This window comes from Diospyros lotus, chromosome 5 (genome assembly GCF_014633365.1).
Source record: "Diospyros lotus cultivar Yz01 chromosome 5, ASM1463336v1, whole genome shotgun sequence".
NCBI classification, from domain to species: Eukaryota; Viridiplantae; Streptophyta; class Magnoliopsida; order Ericales; family Ebenaceae; genus Diospyros; species Diospyros lotus.
In genome coordinates, this window is record NC_068342.1 from 39334171 (window position 1) to 39355147 (window position 20977).

General features: G+C 32.6%; 2 protein-coding genes across 3 annotated transcripts; both read right to left on the reverse strand.

Annotated features, from left to right (window-relative positions):
• Positions 1-964: 964 nt before the first annotated feature.
• Positions 965-3026, reverse strand: LOC127802253 (protein MAIN-LIKE 1-like). The gene is made up of 5 exons (XM_052337966.1): positions 2943-3026; positions 2236-2418; positions 1484-2155; positions 1244-1396; positions 965-1174 (listed from the first exon to the last, which is right to left on the reverse strand). The coding sequence occupies exons 1-5, from the start codon at positions 3024-3026 to the stop codon at positions 965-967; spliced, it is 1302 nt and encodes a 433-aa protein (XP_052193926.1).
• A 13579-nt stretch (positions 3027-16605) lies between these two features.
• On the reverse strand, positions 16606-19349 carry LOC127801291 (transcription factor bHLH113-like). 2 transcript variants are annotated; one of them, XM_052336255.1, is made up of 5 exons: positions 18933-19349; positions 18668-18781; positions 18501-18566; positions 18344-18409; positions 16606-17197 (listed from the first exon to the last, which is right to left on the reverse strand). In XM_052336255.1, exons 1-5 carry the CDS (start codon positions 19218-19220, stop codon positions 17030-17032), a joined length of 702 nt encoding a protein of 233 aa, XP_052192215.1. In that variant the 5' UTR covers positions 19221-19349; the 3' UTR covers positions 16606-17029. The 2 variants fall into 2 exon arrangements, with proteins under 2 accessions (XP_052192215.1, XP_052192214.1); XM_052336254.1 differs by having other exon boundaries at positions 18287-18409.
• Between the last annotated feature and the right edge of the window lie 1628 nt (positions 19350-20977).

Sequence of the window (20977 nt, forward strand, 5' to 3'; positions counted from 1 at the left end):
AACAATCTTGTGAAGCCAAGAAATATTTTAATGGCGTTAAAGGCAGAAGATAAAAAAAAATGTGAGTACCATCAAAACTATATATGATGTATGACAAAGATATAGAGTCATGGATAAAGGTGGTCAATCACAAATACAACAGTTGATGAAAAAATTGAAAGATTGTAATTATGTGGAGTGGCATAGAAGTGATACATTCGAGTTATGGAAATAATTTTTAAATAAACTAAGAAAATTAAATCCAAATAGAAAATGTGATAGTAACATTTATATCTTAGCGACATATCCGAACCTCATCAGAAGTAGTCAAATGGATAAGACTCTACTTATTATAGCAAATACAAAGTCTCATATTACAAAAAAAAAAAATTAATCTCTATCAGTCCTTTTTCTTGTCTCTCGAGGGGGGCTTGGGGCTAGATGATGTGGATATGAACTCGTAGGTGGTGGATTTATAATTACTGCCGGATGTGATGTAACTACCGTCGGTGTTCGTACCATACTAGAAGGCACTTCTTGAAATACTGTATATGCATGAGACCCAGTAGAAAAAGATCCAATACGAATAGTCAAAATATCATATACCTGAAGACATGCCCGTCTCCATGCATCTACATCTTGAGTGGATCCACCTGATATGACTTGCCTAAGAGGAGATAGTGATGCCATGATGCGCTACAAGACACAATTATTTTAAATATAAAAAATTAAACATAATATATTTTAAAAAATTACAATTACAAAATTAATCTTACCACATCAGCAAGAGTCACTCTATCTCGATCACCTCTGTCAAACCCGGATCTATTTGTAAGATTTTGTATGACTCGTTGTATAATGTGATGATACCATGCCAAGTAGTCTTCACTGCACTCCCATGGCACTAGGGCAAGTCCACCCCGGCGGTGTGCTAGCAATAAGTGAAAATCCCAGCGAGACCAACTATCATTGATAAAATCATAAATTACCTTATATGTTGCCGTAGCTCTACCCGCTTGGCTTCAATAGGAGATAATGGAGGTGGAGGTATATTCTGTATATGCCCAAATTGTCGTAGAACTCTCTCTGGATGATATGGCTCAATCACGCCTCCACACTTAAGACATCCGGAGAAGAATGCAATCTCATGCAGTGGGTGTTGTGCACGATGCCTCCTATATGGTGTCCATATGACCTGCACATGTTTCAGAATTTCAATGATGAGCAATATTAAGTTGCAAAATATAATGTGTGAACAGAATACCTGATCTTCAATTAAGTCATCAAGTTGCTCTCGCAAAGATTGCAAAGAATCATACTCACGAACAGGAAGCCAGCGATGAGCCCTAGGCAACTCGTCAGTATATGATAAATTATGTTTACTTCTAGTCAATGAAAAATGTTCGTATATCCAAGTCTGTATACATTTAATGTAAATAATTGTTAAGATATATGGAAAGACATAGTAAAAATATGCACAAAATAATAAAATTTAAATTATTACCTCAAGTAATGTTAAATATCCACAGATTTCCTTGACATCTCTTCTACTCGCGATACCCAGCTGCCTATATAAATATGCCAAATAAGCAGCCCCCCATGCATACATACTAGATATACTCAAGTCTTCCAGCAATGCAATATAGGAAATCGAAATCATGATACCACTCTTATCCACAAATAATGTACAACCTAATATAAATAACAAATACGCCCTACTAGCATTGTACATCTCTTCATCCGGAGCTGAATTTGGTACGTTCATAAATGTTTTTCTCAGCCAATCTAATTTCATATACGGTCCCCGAGTCTCAGCTATCTGGCCTGCTGCTTCTACTACTGAGACCCCAAGTAAACGACAAAGTAAATTCTGAGCTTCATTACCTGTCAAATGAGGGACTGATACAGGGCTGCCAACAACTGGTATCTTCAAAATAGTAGCAACATCATCTAGCGTGAGTGTCATCTCACCAAATGGTAGATGAAATGTGTTAGTCTCAGGTTGCCATCTCTCTGAAAAGGCTGACACAACTGTAGGATTCACAAATCGATATGTGGATTCTATCAAAGGTGCCAACTGAGATCTTACAACAATATCATAAATACGTTGCTGATTTGCCAATGGCCAATCAGGAATTCTTTGTCCATGGCTATTGCACTTTAATACACCTCTTTCCTATTACATAAAAATAATAAAATAATTACTAACATTATAATAATTATTTTAAATGTAAAATTATTTTCATAATCGCTTACCTCTCCAGCCCATATACTAACAGCAACATGATTTTTAAAACTCTTTAAAATGGATGGATCTTCAGGGCCTCCCAAAAATAGTTCAGTAGTATCGTCCAGAGCACTAGTAGGTGGCTGCTCTGAAGCACTAGTAGGTGGCTGCTTTGGAGCACTAGGAGGTGATGAGTCCAAAGTACCTGGTTGCTAAAAAATATGCGCATCTGAGATAGATGTATCAGCTATAGAATGACCATCATGACCCTCTACCCTCCTCCTCCTCGTGGAAGCTGTCGAACGCTGACGAGCTCCCTCTATTCTTCCTCCTCGAGTACGTGCCATACTTATAAATGAATGTACCATATTAGTCATTTTTAAAATAATAATAATCTGCTACAAAATTAATTTAATTCATATAAGAATGTTATATTAAATGTCTAAATGCATGATGACAAATAAAATTGTTTATAATAAAATTAATAATAATTAGATTTATTAGAAAGGTGAACTGTAAAATTATAATTAATATAAAAAATAACATGTGAGATTAATATGAAATCAATGATATTTTTTAAAAAAATTCAAATGGCACAAAACTAAAAAAAATAAATAAATAGATTAATTAATAAATCTGGTTCCGGTTTCTCCAACCTGGAATTGCGGGTTCAAGAACCCAGAACGGGTTCGGACCCCCGCACGTCGCGGTGCGAGGGATTGAGATGGCTCCGTACCTCGCGGTGCGGGGGTTCTGAAACCCTCCACACCTTGTGGTGTGGAGATCTTAGAGACCTCCGCACCGCGACGTGCGGAGCCATCTCAATCCTCCGCACCGCGAGGTGCGAGGGTTTCAGAAACCCCCCTCTCCCACCCAGCAGTGACGATGGCAGCCACCATGGCCGCCTTCATCAGCCGCGATGGTACCTCGCGATGCGAAGGTCCGTGGTAATGATGGCGGCCATGGTGGCTGCCATCGTTGTCGCCAAGGTGGGGGAAGGGGGTTTCTAAAACCCCCGCACCTCGCGATGCGAAGGTCCGTGGTAATGATGGCGACCATGGTGACTGCCATCGCGGCCGATGGTGATGCCGCCATATACGATTATTGAAGAAATTAAACATTAAAAGCGTACTTGATTTCAGTCCGATTTCTTCTTCCTCGCAAAATAATGGTCGAAGATTGCTAGGGTTTGTTTGAGAAATGGTGTGGATGTGAGGGCAAATTTAGAAATTTATGGGTTATAAATAGTAATTCTTGTGGTCGTAAAGAATAAAAATAAAAATTCAGTTTAACGGATTATATTGAGTAATTTGACGGGTTCCAATAGAATTTTCCTATGGAGGGAAATCAGACTTCTGGCTGCCACAAAGCCAGTCATTGCATCAATGGTTGATGTGGCGGCTAGTGGAGGATACTACATGGCAATGGGAAGAGGAGTTGTTGCAGAGAATCTTACTTTAAATGGTTCAATTGGAGTTGTTTTATGTAAGCCTAGGGATCTGTCAGTGTTGGTTTGATATTGCCGAGATATTTTGGTATTCCACCACATTTTGTTCTATTTTCCATTTTCCCTGGATTTTAAAGTCCAACTAGTTGATGAAAGGGCGGTGTTTGAACAGAACATTTGGATTTTAGACCAAGAGGCATTAAATACGTAGAACCAGAAGAAAACAATTCATTGATCAATAATGGAAATGGATGCCGTGGTTGATATTTAACAATTCCTGAAAAGATAAAATTTAATTGTTGTTCTATGCTTTTACATCTATTTTGCAAACATACAATTTATGCCTAAAAAGGGAGATCAAAGTCTATTTACTTTATTCTTAAGGCATTCGTTTACCTGTAAGCAACAGAGAGAAGAGCCGACTGGAAGACCTGCCTCATAAATGTATGCCTCCTGACATGGCAGATAAATTAATTTAAAATATATATGATTCTCCCTGGACATTTAAGTACATGGTAGTCAGTGCATCAGATGAAACTATACTTCTATAAAAATGTGGCATGGGGAGGGACGGGATCATGTTTTAGAAGGTTAATGGTGCTTCTTATTCCAGCCCCATCTTATCTCTGTTAAAAGATTACCTGGGTTCCGTCTGATTTTTATATGGTCATCCATCCTCTTAATGATTGTGCTCCTTTGTCTTTTACTCAGTTCTCTCCCAGATTGAGACCTTCCACCTCTATTTGTTTGCTTTGTTCTCACCAGTTGGAGAAATCTTTTAAATACGAACAAAGGGTTTCATGGACCTATTCTCAGGGGAGTTGGATACACCGTTGAGGTGAGCCAGTATTCTTAGTGGAGATGTGGGTGTAATTTAACTATGATTATTCAATATGGGAAGCCAAAAGCTATTGCCGGTTATGTACTAATGTACATCCTTTTGTGCAATACCATTGATTTAGCGCAGATTTCAAGCAAGTGACATTATCCAGTGATATTTTACCGGTTATGTACTGATATAGCAAACCATCCTCTTCTTCATGGACGTTCACTCATAAACTAGCTAGATTTGTCCCCTGTCCCCTGTAGCTCCCCCTACTAGCGCCATCAACTTTGAAGTGATCAATGACCATAGATGTATTTTATATGGTTGATTGATATATAATATATTTTAGCAATAATAACATAATCTTATTACAATGTGACGTGAATATAAAGGGGCATGTTTCCGGCCCTCATAAATTACTAGTTGGAGATTGATGCAACTAATATAATAGTAGTGTGGAGATGTTTGATAATTGCTCAATTGCCTCAATATAATTTTACTATTTTAGTCAGATTGGATTGTGTTGTCTTAAATATTGTGTATTTAATTATTAAATTTTAATTTTTATAAAATATATTTAAAATTAAACCATCATCACTCTCGGAGGTCATCCATATGAATCTTTTCACACTGCCTGCTTTATTTTCAACACATTCTTAATTCAATGATATCTTATATTTTATATCAATATGTTTCAATCTATAGTGAAAAGTAATTAATATCTTGTATAATTTTTTTCATCTACACCAACTCTTTACAAGCTTCTGATACTGCTTTTATGTGATAGAAATTATAATACACTTTTACAATTTAAATTACCATAACAATGTTGGAAAGTAAAGTTTTGAGTTCTAAATTCTAAATTTAACATATATATTAGTTAAATATATCTTTGAACTCAATTTTAAATGCCTCATCTCTTTTCCTAACTCAATTTTAGATGTACTTAATTTATACCATTTATTTTTAATTAAAAAGAGTCTCCAAGAGAAAACAAATATGAGAACTTTTATACTCAATAGAAATAATGGTCTTAGGTTTCAAGAAAATAATTTCAGTGAAATGTAACTTTTTCTTTTTTTACTATTTTAGAATAAAAATCAAAAGAGTATTAGTTGGCTTCTTTTATTTTAGAATATAAATTATTATCAAATGGCAAAAATATAAATAAAATATAAAAAAATAAAAATTAAAAGAGTATTATATATTTGTGTTAATATAATATATAATACTTTTCTTTTCGTATTCATTTGAGTTACACAAGATAACTCAAACTTTTCTCTTCATAGCGACGTTGTCAACATATTAAATATACGTATTGTCATCAATTAATACGAATATTTTCAAATCGTAACTGTTTCATTTTTAATACATTCTTAATTCAATAATATCTTATATTAATATATTTGGATCTACAGTAAAAAAAAGAGTAAAATTCTTACTAAGATAAATACCACTATAACTATTATAAAATAGTTTATACTTTGTCTGAGGAAAAACTTTATTTCTCATAGTTACACATAATTAGAGAAATAAAGTTGGTTGTCATTAGCATTGAGCAAAAATTTAATTAAATCAAATTAACCGAACCAAATTAAAATTATTGGTTGGATTTGATTTATTTTGCCCAATGATGCGGTTTATTTTGCATAATAATTAAATTTGGTTAAGATTTTTGAGTAATTTGGTTCAATTTGATTACTTTGTAAAAAAATTAAAATAATCGAATAGACAAAAATTTTAAAAAATGCTGTCATTTTGACCCAATTAATTGAACATTGCCACCGAATCGAAATTAAAACCGAACCAAATATATTAAATGTGCTGAATTCTACAAATTAAGTACAAACATCCCTTGAATTCTACAAAGTACAAACATCCCTTGAATTCTACTAGACCTGCAAATACAATGATCACAAGACCAAATAACTCTTGAATTCTACTAGAACTGCAAATACACTCAAAAAGAAAAAACAAAACCTTATTTAAGTTCCAATAATGTTATTTTTGGCATCAAAACAGGTCTAGCAACAGCAGGGTGGTGATGGGAAGCTAGCGTAGTGCTCATTGGCGGTAGTTGCAGATGAAGATGACGAGCAATGCAAGTGCGTAAATGGCCCAAGAGAAGACCTTGAGACTCAACGGGAAAGCAATTGTGATGGCCAAGAAGATAGCAGTGATCCCGAGAAACCCACCAACATGCTCCAGGAGTTGAGCTACATTAGCGTGCTTACTAGTAATGTTCGTGGCAACGAGGACGGCAGAAAACGAAAGCACCATCAGCATACATAGCAAGTGGAAGCTTACAGCATCTGTCTTGCGAGCCTCGACGGCAATCTGTGCCGCGGCCCCCAAGCAGAATCCGATCGTAAGCGTCGGCCAATCCAACTGGCGATTGTTCTTCTTCTGCTGCAGTCGATCATTATGATCAGCAGTTTGGTTCCCTACTGGTGTAGTTGAAGAATCAGAAACTTGTGGTTGTTCTGCTACTTCAGTCGTGGGCTGCTTGGCCTCGACTGCCAAAGAGAGCTGAGGATCAAGCGAGGGTGGTGGAGTACTAGTTTGCCTTAGTGGGAGGGCCATAGTCGTGAAAGAGAAGAAGAAGTGAAAAAATAAAGGGAATAGGAAATTAAATACAGTAAGGAGTTGCCTTGGTGGCTCTGGTACTACTGGTGTTAATATGTGTATAATATATATATATATATGTGTGTGGTGTATAATATATATATGTCTGTTTGTAGAATGGGTTGGCATTTTGCCTTTGCTTGGAGAGTCGTTCTATTGCTTGGAGAGTCATTGTCATCACCCGCGAATGGCACCGCTACCACCATTGCCATTGCCATTCGCGGGTGATGATAATGACTTTTACAATTGGTACCGCCATTGCCATTGCCATTCGCGGGTGATGACAATGACTCTCCAAGCAAAATGATAGGAATAATAGGATTGAAGATGAATAGATAAATGACAATTTAATTATGTATGTTAAAAATGATGTATTTAATAAAATTGATAATAAGATTATTATACGATATTATCAAAGTATGAAAAGGCGTAGGGAACAACTATAAAATTTTTTGTATTTTAATATTATTACTATTTTCTTATTTTTAAAATTATAGTTTTTGTATTTAAATTCACCCCTGCATTCTAACTCCACTTGTTTTTTCAACAAGCTAAATATGATGGTTTATGGTAATATTTGTAAATTAAGATATATATTGAAAAAAATAAGATATAAAAAATATTTAAGATAAAAATGTTTTGTATTATTTTTGTTAAATTTATTTGACAACACTTAGAAAATGAGTTACATGACTTCTTATTTGGAATTGTTTAGATAAATTTATCCCTCTTCTCTAAATAAAGTTATGTTGAACTTTAAAGATAAAAAAAAAAAAAAAAGAATACATATGTCACTTAATGCATTTTAAAAAAATTAATAACAATCTAATAAAATTTTTAAAGTATTTCTCAATTTTATTTTAATCATTTTATATTTTGATCTGAAAAATTTTATAATCTTATTTTATTTATTTAAATAAATATTAGTTAGATATACATATATTTATATATAATTATGTGTTCATGTCTATTACAATTAGTGGCAAACACACACACACACACACATATATATATATAAATGGATGGAGGAGAAAGACTTTTTCGAGGACTTCTCGCTAGTGAATTGGTTTTTGGAGATAATTAATAAAGGGGTGTGGTCAGAAGATGAGTAAAGAAACAATAGTAAGAAAAACTTCTTCACCGACTTAACAATAATGAAATGTCAAGAATGAAATTTTTGAAAAAGGAGAAATAAAGGAAAATATTGTGATTAAGTAGCATCTTTGATTCTTGGCCTTGCAAAATAATATAATTAAATAATAAAATTGTATAAATTAAATAAAACAAACAAAATTGACAATAGATGACATATTTGTATTTATCATAGAATAAAATTATAAGTGATTCAGTATTATACTAATATGAATACAAATTCTATGTCAGATCATCTTTTTTCATTACTTTTTAGACATATAACTTTTCAATACAAGCATATAAAAGTTAGACATACACAAAAATTCTAACCCAACATTACTACATAAATAGTGAATGGGACCTAATCAAAAATAAAATATTTATTTAATAAATATTTATTACAAATTAATTAAATAATGTTCTACACTTTATCCCAAACTACACTTGAATTTAAAATTAATGTACACATTCCACTAATAAATAAATAAATTGCTATTAACAACGGAATTGATGTTACCATGCATGTGGGACACCCTTCTCACCCCATTGTGGTCCTGGGAAGGATGTTATCACAAGGAAGCGGTATGGTTTAATGTACACAACATTTTAATGTCAAAAATAATATTATTGCGACCTATGTAAGATTTTGTTTATCTTTTTTAAGTTTAGAATTCAGGAATTGTTTGGTTTTGTGTTGGAGATTGATGCAACTAATACAATAGTAGTAGTGTGATTGGATTGTGTTGTTTTAAATGTTGTTTATTTTATTATTAAATTTTAAACTCAATAGAAGAGATGTTTTAGTACTATAAACAAGTTAGAATTCAAAATTAAGTTTCAATGAAGCCTCAACCAAACTCAAACCTCAAACAGACACATCATCCAAGAAGGGGGCAGGGGCAGCGGCAGTATATGTAATCCAATTGTGTGAATGGTGGCAGTGGCAGTATAACCCGCTAAGAGCCAACGAGAGTGAGGGCTTTTGAACTGATCGATTGAACTGATCAGTTCAATCGATCGATTGATGGTAAAACTTGCCATTTTTTGACAAGTTTTACCAGTGGCAGTATAACCCGCTAAGAGCCAACGCGTGTGCACGTGAGCCCACATCACCGGGATGCGGTTGCCGTTCATACCGCCCACATGGCGGCCGGCGACCACAACTTCCGGAGAAAGATGGTTACAGATAACTTACAGCGATGAGTTTCTTCTTCAGCTCAGCTGCTGTGGAAGAAGAAGAAGAAGAAGAAGAAAGAATTGGAAGTTTAACCTTCTTGTGTGCATGTAACTTTTCAGTTTACATCCTGCATATATATATATATATATATAGAGAGAGAGAGAGAGAGAGAGAGAGAGAGAGAATCTTGTTTCTAAGAATCAATTAATAAGAACAAAAAAGAGAACAAACGAAACAGATTGTTTGATTAATTTCTATGAAATCAATCACCCTCTCTAGCTAGCTAGTGACCGCTTCCACGGTGACTGGGGCCGGAGTAAGCTTGGTGACTGATGAAGAGACCCTTCATATTCTTCAAGGACGAAGAAGGAAAAGGTGGCTGAATTTGATCTTTCAGAGGTCTCGAGCCCTCCGCCGGCGCCGGCGAATGCGAGAGCATAAGGAAGAAGGCAAGCACGGCGATGGCAGTCAAGGCCAGGACGAAAGAGTAGCGGCCGCTCTTCATCATCGTGTCCCAGTTTAATTAATATGGCTTCAAGATGAAGAAGCTTCTTCGTTTGATCTCTCTCTATGCGTATGCATATTTATAGAGCGATCCAACATCCAACCATTTGCTTTATTTGACTCATTCTATATATACCTAATTGCTTCCCTTCATGCAAATTATGTAAATATTTGCAAAACTATACTATTGTTTTGGATGATTAATGTCATTTAGACGGCTTGATTTTAATGTTATTAATCATATTTATACATTAATATATTATATAATATAATATAAGATACAAAACCTCGTACATAAATATTATATTTAAACTCTTTAAGGTAGCGTAGATAATCCACACCACATACACTTAAAAATTTGGGATATCGCAAGTTTGTGAGTTTAAACCTAATTCTGTATGAGATTGCACAATTATATGTAGACATTTAAAGAATTAGAACCCTCAAAAATTTATATATCTAAACTCGACTCATTTAAAACTAACTATAAAATACAACACTCAAAAATTTAAGATCTTCTATTTATATTTGAGCCAAACATCCTTAAAACTAGACTCTCTTAAAAATTTATATATCTCAAACCGACTTACTTAAAAGTAATTATAAAATACAACACTAAAAAATTAAAAATTTTCGATCTATATTTGAACCCGACTCCCTTAAAACTAGATTCAAAGGAATCTCATTTGCCATGATGTGAACCCAAATAAGCTTTTGGCAAGTTAGATTAAAAAAATAAAAAAATGGGAAGAGCTTTAGATATTCCAACATAGAATTGGGGAACATAAAGACTGCAAGCCACTTTTGAAATGTTGAATTGACCAACTTCTGGTTGATCATGCAACTGCGGTCATGAAGATAATATTTTTTTTTATCAAATTTATTATCAAAATAATTAATTAATAATATTTCTATCAATAATTATATAAAAAAACACAAATCGATGTTATGAAATCTTGTTAATAAAATATTTTTAAAATTATTTATTCACTAAAAATAAATATTAACTAAACCCAGAAACATTTTGTTCAAAATTGTTTAAAAATTAAAAAAATAAATTATAATTGTCTAACCCCATCTAAAAATAATTTACATTTAATTTTTTTACACATACATAATACGAACCAACTCATAATGTGTGTGCGTATATATATATGAAGCTAATTGTTAGTTTAAATTTTGATAACTTAAACATATATAATATATACTCATGTTAAGCCTTGTTTGTTTTGTATCACAATGTTGACCAAAGTGGTATAAAAAAAATAAAAGGTGGAATTTAATTAGGGGTTCTTATAGGTTGACTATTTCAATGCAAATTTATATTAAAAATAACAAAATAAATCAAGTAGGACCCCCAACTTTAGCCCTCAAATGAAAGGGAATGAACCCAAAAATTATTATCCATGTCAATCAGTCAAATCTATATCCTTTGTTTTGTATGACAATGTTAATCAAAGTGGTACGTATAAAGAAGAATAAAAGGTGGAATTTAGTAGTTCTAATATATAGTTGACTATTTCAATACAAATTTATATTAAAAATAACAAAATAAGTCAAGTAAGAACCCAACTTTAGCCATCAAATGAAATGGGACTAATCAAAAAATTATTATCCATCTCAATCGGTCAAATCTATATCCTTTGTTTGTTTCGTGTCACAATGTTAACCAAAGTGGTATAAAAAAGAATAAAAGGTGGAATTTAGGGGTTCTAGTAGTTGACTATTTCAGTGCAAATTTATATTAAAAATAACAAAATAGGTCAAGTAGGAACCCAACTTTAGCCACCAAATGAAAAAGGGACTAACCCAAAAATTATTATACATGTCAATAGATCAAATATATATCATTTACTAGGGTGTGCATTGGGTTAGTTAGGTTACTGAATTGATTAAAATGAATAAATTATATAAAATTATGTCAAAAACTAAACCAAATCGATCAAATAAATGCTCAAGCCCAACAATCCAAAAAAAAATGATGCCATTTTTTGACATTTTGATTATTTTAATTTTTTTCAATATAAAGTTCAAACTGAACCAAAATAATTAAAATTATTAAATTTAGAAATCGAACTAAACTAACTTACAAATTGAATGTAACTAACCCAACAATTTTATCCAATTCAATTCAATTATTTTGATTTAACCAAAATATTGCTTACTCCAATTCTCTACCATCTCTCTATCATAATATATATATATATATATATAGTTGACCAATGCAGGGCAAGAGGATCTTGTGGTGAAGGGCATTCAATTTGTAAGAACAATTCAAGTCAAGGACGCGTGTTTCTCACTAATTGAGAATTTTCGTCTAATTTTGTTGACTTTGACTTATTTAAATAACGGCTATGGTTTGAAAATTTAGGAGAAATTCATATTATAAACCTTAAATCTAGCTAATCATGTGACACAGGTTTTGATGAATTATTTATAACACCCTAAATCACGCCCAAAAAGCTTATAATTTAAAATTTATTAGCATTGTAATTAAAGACATTGTTGTTGTCGTCGTCAACCACCGTGACTTTTGAATGTGCCACAAGAAGGAATAAAATCAACACAAAATGAAAGGTAGCCTGTGACATTCAATATATGCGTCTCACAGTACATGTTAGTCCATTTTGGTAGGCATAACATTTCATCCTTCTGTTGTATCAAACAACTAATACTTCAACTGGAACTCATTACATGGGAAACGGATTGATGATTCCAACATGGTCCATACTTCATTCAATGGCCAATCTCCCATCAATTAGCTTATGTTCCCACTCCTCTTTATTACTCAACGAGAGTTCAAATGATCGGACTCTCAAGATACAGGTAAAATGATTGAATTATGATAAGTTAAAATTTGCATCAGTAAATCGTGAGTTTAATTTCGTGTTATGTATAGTAAGGCAAAATCTCTACCTATAATTTATCTTCTGTGTCAAAATCAAAAGCGCGAGTGACGGGAGACCATATAAGGGTGATAATCGAAAGGATCGGGTTCTAACTTTAGTATATGAGATTTTTTATTTTATTAAAATTATAAGAAAAAAAAAACATGGAGATTGTAGACACACCGTATTTTCTTCTTTTTTTTATAAGATTATTGCGATTTTAAAGTGTGCCTTCGTCAGTCAATTTAGCAAGAAAATATGCAGAAAAAGTAAAACTCAAACTGAATATCATATTGATGTTCTGAAGATTCAAAAGAAGAGGTAATGGGCTCATCCCAATCCGGGTCTGTGCTTCCTGTGATGCATCGGCCCATTTGAAAAGGCCGGCACAACCCAATATGGTTTTGGAAATTTGGGCCGAGCCCAAGTTTCGTTTTTGCCCGGTATTGGGCCCAGTTTTAATTTCCAAATTCACCTTAAAATTGCGTTTGAGTACAGTGCTAGGTCCAATATTGAAACAAAATTTAAATTTTTTGGAAATGTTTAATTTTTATTTAATAAATTAAACATTTTCGTCCAGTTCAATTTGTATTTAGTAACAATGTCTTCTTATAACTTAAAATTAAGAGAATTTACTAAGTTGAATTAGTAACAATATTTTCTTATAACTTAAGATTAAGACGATTTACAAAATTGAATTATAAATAATGTCATTTAAACTATACAGAATGTCATTTTCAAATCGTATAAGTCAACAGTGATGTAACTAAATAATAAATTTTAAATTATAAATAACAAATAAAATAATTAAATAAACTTATTCAAACTGTTATACCCAATAATAAGTCCAAATATAATGAAATGGATTCAGAACACATCAAGAGAGCCCATCGGGAGACCAATTCAAGGGACTGTTGGAACCTCCAATCGAATGGGCTGAGTGATTAAGTGGGGGTGAGAAACTTTGCTATGCGATAGACTATAGACTTTGAGAGATTTAATATCCAAACATGAGACCTCAAAAAATAGGTCAAACTTCCTTTTGATTTTCAAATGAGTGTTTAAGATGTTCAGCAAAAAATGTAGCCTTTCCAATATACTATTTTCTATAAATAGGAGATCCATCAACTTGTTCAAATACACTCATAAGTCTAATACTATTGAAATTTCATTTGCTCTCCACATTTTATCTACTCATTTGAAGACTGACTTAGGCATTATCGAATAATCCACGCACAACACTCATCCTATACCCTTAATTGATTTTTTCCTTATAAGTCGTCCTCAAGAAAGTCACTAGAACTCAAGTCATCAACGAACAAGTCATTTATTATCTCATCAAGATAATTCGACACACTTACAAATTTATTATTATATCTAAACAACAACACAAATATAAGCGCTCACATTGCAACAAAATAATGTTACAAACATTAATTAATTAATGGTTATAACTTTATATTGCATATATTAATATTAATTTTTCATATATACAAATTGAGCTTTTGATCTTTCTAACAAATGGTTTCGATAATTTCTTTTTTATTGGTATAACTACATCAAAAAGAGATGGTGGGTGATTAATATTTAGGTCACCCGATCATTTAGAACACTTGAATAAAAGAGCTAATCGAGATAAGAACATTTGAATAAAAGAGCTAATCGAGATAACATCATCATTTATTAAGTTTGGTAAGTGAAATAAATTAGTGACCTAACAGTGTTAATTAATAGTGGAGTCAGGACCTTGGGTTATGAGGTAGAAGTCTTATCTTTTGTAGTTAGAAAGTATTTTTGCTTAAATATAGGTTGCCCAAAAATGGAACAGAAAATATTTCAAGACTAAATGGAAATGGTGAAATATTATTTTTCAAAAAAGTGAAAAAAATGCTTAAATAAAAAATATTTATTTAATTTAAAAATAAATATAAAAATCATAATGCATTTAAATAAATTCTATACAGAATTAAAAATTAATTTAGAGACTGAACAAATTCCGTAACCTATTTTCAAAAGAAAGCGTGTTTTCTTTTTTTTAATATTACAAAATGACCTTTAAAGATTTTTAAAATTATAAAAGCAATCTAAATATATATATATATATATATATTAGTTTTTTAACATTTCGATCTAAGAAACATTTCGAAGACGTGAAAACAACACCTTAGAGCGTTAAGTTGTGTTCTTTTTACTGTTTTTAAGTCATTTTTAGTTTTCAGTTTTCTAAAATAATAAAAACGCATTCTCTTTGTTGTTTTTAAAATTTTATTTTTAAAAATAAAAAAAAAATTATAAAGAAAACTCAAAACAACTAAATATTATTTTGAGTGTTTTCATTCAAAACAAATTCTAAACTCAAAACATATTTATTTATTCATATTTTATTATTGTAATGGAAAAAAATATTACAAAATTTATTAACTTTAAAATGTATATACTTTTTTAATAATATATTAACATTAAATATTTATAATTTACTTAATAATCAAATTTATTGAATAAAATATCATTAAAAAAATATTTTCAAAATTTCAAAGAGAACGCGTTTTCTAATTTTCTGTTTTGAAAAATAATTTTTCAAAATGACAAAGAGAATGCGTTTTCAATTTTCAAAAAATAGACTATCAAAATAGAAAACTAAAAATGAATTCAAAACTCAAAACTGGAAATTAAAAAGTAAAGAGAACACAGTCTTAGCGTTTCTAGGAACCATGGGTTCAAATAGCCAAGGGCATATTATTTTTATTGTTTTCTGTTTTCAATTTTTTAAAACATCCAAAACGTATTTACTTATCAATTTTTAAAAATATATTTTTCAAAACACAACAAAAAATTTATTCACACAACTCAAAACACCAAAAATACATTTTGACTGTTTTTAGCCAAAATACGTTATTAAAACTCAAAACAAATGCCCATGCCTCTTTTGTATATTATCTCTCTCTTCCAAAGAACACTATTGTCATCGATCAGCAACTGAGATCAACCTCTACCAATTGTCGTCATTCTTCCTCCTCCAACCACCATCATCGTTCGTCCTCCACACCCAGATCCACCATAAGTCGTTTCTTCACCGTGCTCCTTCAACGTAATGATATTTAAAAATGTTGGATAAATTAATATTTTATTATTTTATGATTTATAATTTATTTTAATATTTATGTTGTGGGTAATCTAAATCTCAAAATTAATGTCAAATTTCAATTTATAAATAAAAATAAATTTATCATGAGATTAACAGTTAAGTCAAATTAAAAATAATTTTAGAAAGCTTTGTAATTTTAATATATTATATAGGTTAGATTATCCGTTATCTTTTATATTATAATTTAAATTATTTGAATTAAATTTATAATTTATTAATAAATATTTACAATTTTGAATCAAATTTATTGAACAACATATTATAAAATAAAATTTCTTAAAATTTCAAAATAAACGTTTTTTTTAGTATTTATTTTGAAAAATAATTTTTAAATTTAACAAAAATAACATACTTTTAATGATTTCAAAACAATCACTCAAGACATAAAATTAAAAATAAATTCAAAACTAAAAACTAAAACACAAAAACAACACCATTTATTTTTTTAATTGATGAGATAAGTTAAACTCAAGAGGAACGATGGAATGAGTTAATATGTAAATTATTTAACCCATGTTATTGAATTTTCAAATATGGGTGTAATAATAATTAATCCCATGATAATTTAGTTCAATCCCAGAAAACAAATGCATTTTCCTATAAATGTGTAAATTATATGACGAGCGATCATCCAAACAATTAAGCATACAAACTGGGCACGACCAATGAGTCTTTTTTCTATAATATGATTTTCACTAAAATAAACAGAGCTTCCAAAACCAAACTATAGAGATTTACTCGGAAAAGGAAGAAACCAACTGTAAAAGGGACACAAGCCCTGTTTCCCAGATAGCATCGGTATTGGTATTTGACAATGCCTAGATCATAACAAAGGTCCCAAACCCAGATGTAATGTAAGCCATGCTCCACCCGCCACCATCAGCCACCGCCGGAAGTGCCAGAACCCACCCCCCGCCAAAAAAAAAAAAAAACAAAAGAACCCCCAGAACACCCTTCTTCACCTCCTCCCCACCCGGAAAAAGGTGGTGGCAAAACAGACATTTTATCCGATAGCAAAATCCCAGAAATACCCTTCTCCCACCCTCTGTAATTCACAGTTCAAAGCCCCCTGTTTGTTTATCCGCGAGTTGGTGGGAAATAGTTGACCATGGCAGGGGACCAGAAATCAGCACCATTGTCGTTGGCAACACGGGTAGTGGACTCAATTGGGACCAAACACAGGCCTCTGCTTCTCAGATCCTTTCTTGGCTCTTCCCCTGTGTCTTCTCCATTCCCTCCATTTTCCTGTCATTAATCACAGTATTGGAAAGGAATTCCAAGAATGAGGAAACCAAAAAAATAAATAAATGATAAAGGATAGGCACACAGGGCCCAAAAGTTGGGCCGAGTGATGTTGACTTAGGGGTAAAGATAAGAAAAATAGCCCATTGGCCTCCTCCCATTTCAGCCGATGGCTTAGTCCTACAAGATCATAGGGTACATCCGGCCAACATTGGTACCTGAAAAACCCAATGTACAACTATAGAACCCATTATTTGATTGCCATTAATGGCATTTGAAAAAATGGAATCACCTACCATCTTGACTCTGAGTATTAGAAATATTATAAACTTCGACCAGTTTATATGGAACAAAAGACATGTGAACAACAAGTTCATACAAAACTTTTGCAATGATCTCAAAGTAAATGATAATATAAAGGTCTTATTGTCACGTCATTTATTCAAATTTTTATAAAAATATAACACTTATCGAAATAACTATATTTTTCTAAATTTTTTAGTTATCTGAGGAAAAGAATGAGAAAACACATGAGATGGCAAGGCATGGGAATTGTATCACTCAAGTACTACTTACAACTTGTACATTAAAAGGGCAATGTAATAATACAAGTAGCTTTCTAATTACAATGTGGCTTGGCTTGTATATGTATTCTACAAGTAAAGAAACCCCCCCCCCCCCCCCCCTCCCAAAAAAAAAAAAAAAAAAAGAGAGATTTTGTGAATAAGGTATGGTTACAAAACTAATCATTATCAAATCATTATGATCACTTGTTTAATTAAAATTCAATAAGAATATTGCTTAATAAGGGAAAGACACGGGAGATAGGAAGAAGAATGAGATTTTTGTCTGAATATCAACCGCCCAACAATTTATAATATTAAATTTAAATTAAAAAAATGGATTAACTGCTGAATACAAACATGAGAACCCAATAATTAGTGGCTTAAACCACATCATTAAGATTAATTAAAGAAGGGATAAAATTAATTATAGGAATTGGATAATAAAAACAAAAAGGGAAATCCAAAATGGTAAAGGGGAGTTAATTTAAATATTTAATTAAAGAAATCGGAGAAGAAAAATGCTTACTTGCAGGCTGAGGGAAGGAGGAGGGGGAAGACGGCGCAAGTATGGAGAAGAAAGGACCTGAACTTGCTCCTGCAGAAACCTGATGTATCCCATCGCTTCATGAAGCACCGATGCCGTATCCGTCTGTAATCAATTCAATGTTGCAAACCCACATTTTTTAATTTCGATTAACGATATTAATTAAGTTATCATGTGATCGGAATTTAGAATCGACCTTCCCGTACGGCGAAACCAGTTGTTGCAGAGCCGTGATTCGTTCTCCGAGCTTTTCTCTCTTCGCCTGATAGAACAATCCAAGCATGCAGGTTTTGAGGAATTAGAAAGAAGGAGAAGGAGAAGAAGAAGAAGGAATTGGTGGCCATGCAAGGCGATTGGGCTGACCTTTCCATGGCCGTTCTCGGATTTGGCCCTCTTGCAGTCGCTCTGGCGTCCAGGCGGAGCTCCGGCGACGGTGGTGATCGGAGTTGGTTCGAGCACGGGCCCACTCCGCTTTTTCTGCGGAAGAATACAAAACGGAGGAAGAACAAGACAAGAGCAATGAAAGCGAAAACATCAGCATTTCACTTGTCGTTTTTCCCGAACAAACGTTACAAGCCCAAAATATGTTTTGCTTTTTCCGAGTGAGAGAAATTGAAACGGGACTCACATTGGATTTCGACGACGAGACGGCGGCGGCGGCGGTGGAAGAGGCGGAGGACGAGTCGCTGCATGTGAGGCCCGATTTCGGAGCGGTTTCGGAGAAGCAGCCAAACTCGCATGCATTGCGGTGGTCGGAAAAGCAGAGCATTTTGGGGGGATTCTCGGTGGAGAAAGAGGAGGTGTAGTTGTAACAGCCGTCGGTGTCCAGGGCGACGTCCACGTCTTCGACGGCGGAGAAGAGCATCTTGGAGAAGCGCCCGCCGCCGGCGCCGGTGAAGCCCCGGTTTTCGGCCATGGAAGCCAGCAGCTCCGGAATGGGGTTTTTGGGAGTAAACGACGGAAGGTTCTTTGGAGAGCCAAAAGGAGTATAAAGACAGAGCTATGAAAAGAGTTCCCCCCCCGCCCCTCCCCCCCCTCTCTCTCTCTCTCTCTCTCTCAGTATATGTATCTGTGCTCTCTTGTTCTCTTCTTCCTCGCTTTCTCTCTCCTTACTATGTAAACATATATATTTGTAAGACTTTTAATTTACACAAATCCCCCTTCAACTTCTATCCTGTCACTTCACCTTAATTATAATTTCAGTCCTCAAACTTTACATTTTATACTAAATTATCTATTAAATTTTTATTTTTATTACTATAATAACTACTAAACTTCCAAATCTATTAGATTTTGTCCTTTTTTTTAATTTTTCATCACATTTTGCTCAGTTAGTATCACACGTATTGATATAAACCCAAAAATTGCTTGATATTGAGATTAACTTAAACACCATGATGAAGTAATTTTGGGATTTATATTAATTATATGATGCCTTAACTTTTGTTAGCAGAATTTAATAAAAAATTAAAATAAGGTACTAATTTTAAAATAAATTAAAATTTAGTTGTTATATTGACATAAATTAAAAGGGCATTAGTAATGTTATGGTCGCAATCAATCCCAAAACTTTTAAATATACATAATCTGTTAAATAAAATTGATACTAATTTTTTAACTAAAACTTTATTTTTTCATAAAAATAATTATTAAAAAACAAAAATAGATTAGGCATTTTGTTGAGTTGACTTTCCAGCCTTCCTCACAACTTTAAAATAATTTTACAATTAACAATTATTATATTAATAATAATTATATTTTAATGACATAAGGATACAAAATATTATGTAATTTACATTAATAATAATTGTACTTTATTAGTAATGTTTTGTTTTATTAGTTAATTTATAAACATTAGTAACTTTAAAATAATGTTTTGTAGCAAGTTATTTCGTCAATGTTAATTTATTATTAATTAGGTCAAGATTTATCTTAATTATATTTAGTAGTTTCTCAAGTTAATTAATTTATTATTATGTAGCTAACAAATTAATTTATTATTAATTCTATTGGGGAAATTCGGTGGCGGAAAGGACAAGGAGATAATTGAATTGACTGCCACGTAGGAAGAGGTCTAATCGAGGAGACACGTGTGTCAAGAAGACCCACGGGTCGACACCTGTTTCTTCCGCCCCCCCTTGCCATTTTTTAAAAATTTTGTATAATTATGCAAAATTGCGAAATAGTAATATTGATTGAAAAATATTTTCCAATATAAGTTTTTTTTTTTTAACTTGAAAAACTCGAGAGGTCCCCGATCATAGATAGTCTTTGAGCTGGACAGTTTATCTATTTCTAAAACTCATGATTCACCTTGAACATAATTTAAGCGTACGAATAGATTCGTCGGGAACCGAAGTTCGAGATCTAGCCCATAAGATAAACATAAGTAATTGTATAATTTCGAGTTATAGCATAATCGAATCCACGATCTTTCAATATACCGAGCTCTTGAACTCATGCGATGGACCATCTGTGTTATAGTTAAAGGTTAAATAGCAAGATATTTTTTTTTTTTTTAACGTGTAAAACTTGAGGAGTCATTCGATCGTAGTCAACTTTCAACTCAGACATATCTCATCCTCTCTAAAGCATACGATTCACTTGCTCCAACTCTAGGCAAACGAACAAGTTCGTTATGCATCGAAACTCGATGGCCTATCCCATTTTCAC

Excerpts from the sequence above, each read along its gene's own strand:
- LOC127802253 (XM_052337966.1), bottom strand. The coding sequence starts at position 3,026 with ATGGCTCCGCACGTCGCGGTGCGGAGGTCTCTAAGATCTCCACACCAC. Across the intron at positions 2,419-2,942 it reads CAGAACCCCCGCACCGCGAG|CAACCAGGTACTTTGGACTC; the intron begins GTACGGAGCCAT and ends CATATTTTTTAG. Across the intron at positions 2,156-2,235 it reads TTAGTATATGGGCTGGAGAG|GAAAGAGGTGTATTAAAGTG; the intron begins GTAAGCGATTAT and ends TTTATGTAATAG.
- LOC127801291 (XM_052336254.1), bottom strand. The coding sequence starts at position 19,220 with ATGGCCGAAAACCGGGGCTTCACCGGCGCCGGCGGCGGGCGCTTCTCC. Across the intron at positions 18,567-18,667 it reads CCGAGAACGGCCATGGAAAG|GCGAAGAGAGAAAAGCTCGG; the intron begins GTCAGCCCAATC and ends TTGTTCTATCAG. Across the intron at positions 18,410-18,500 it reads TGGTTTCGCCGTACGGGAAG|ACGGATACGGCATCGGTGCT; the intron begins GTCGATTCTAAA and ends AATTGATTACAG.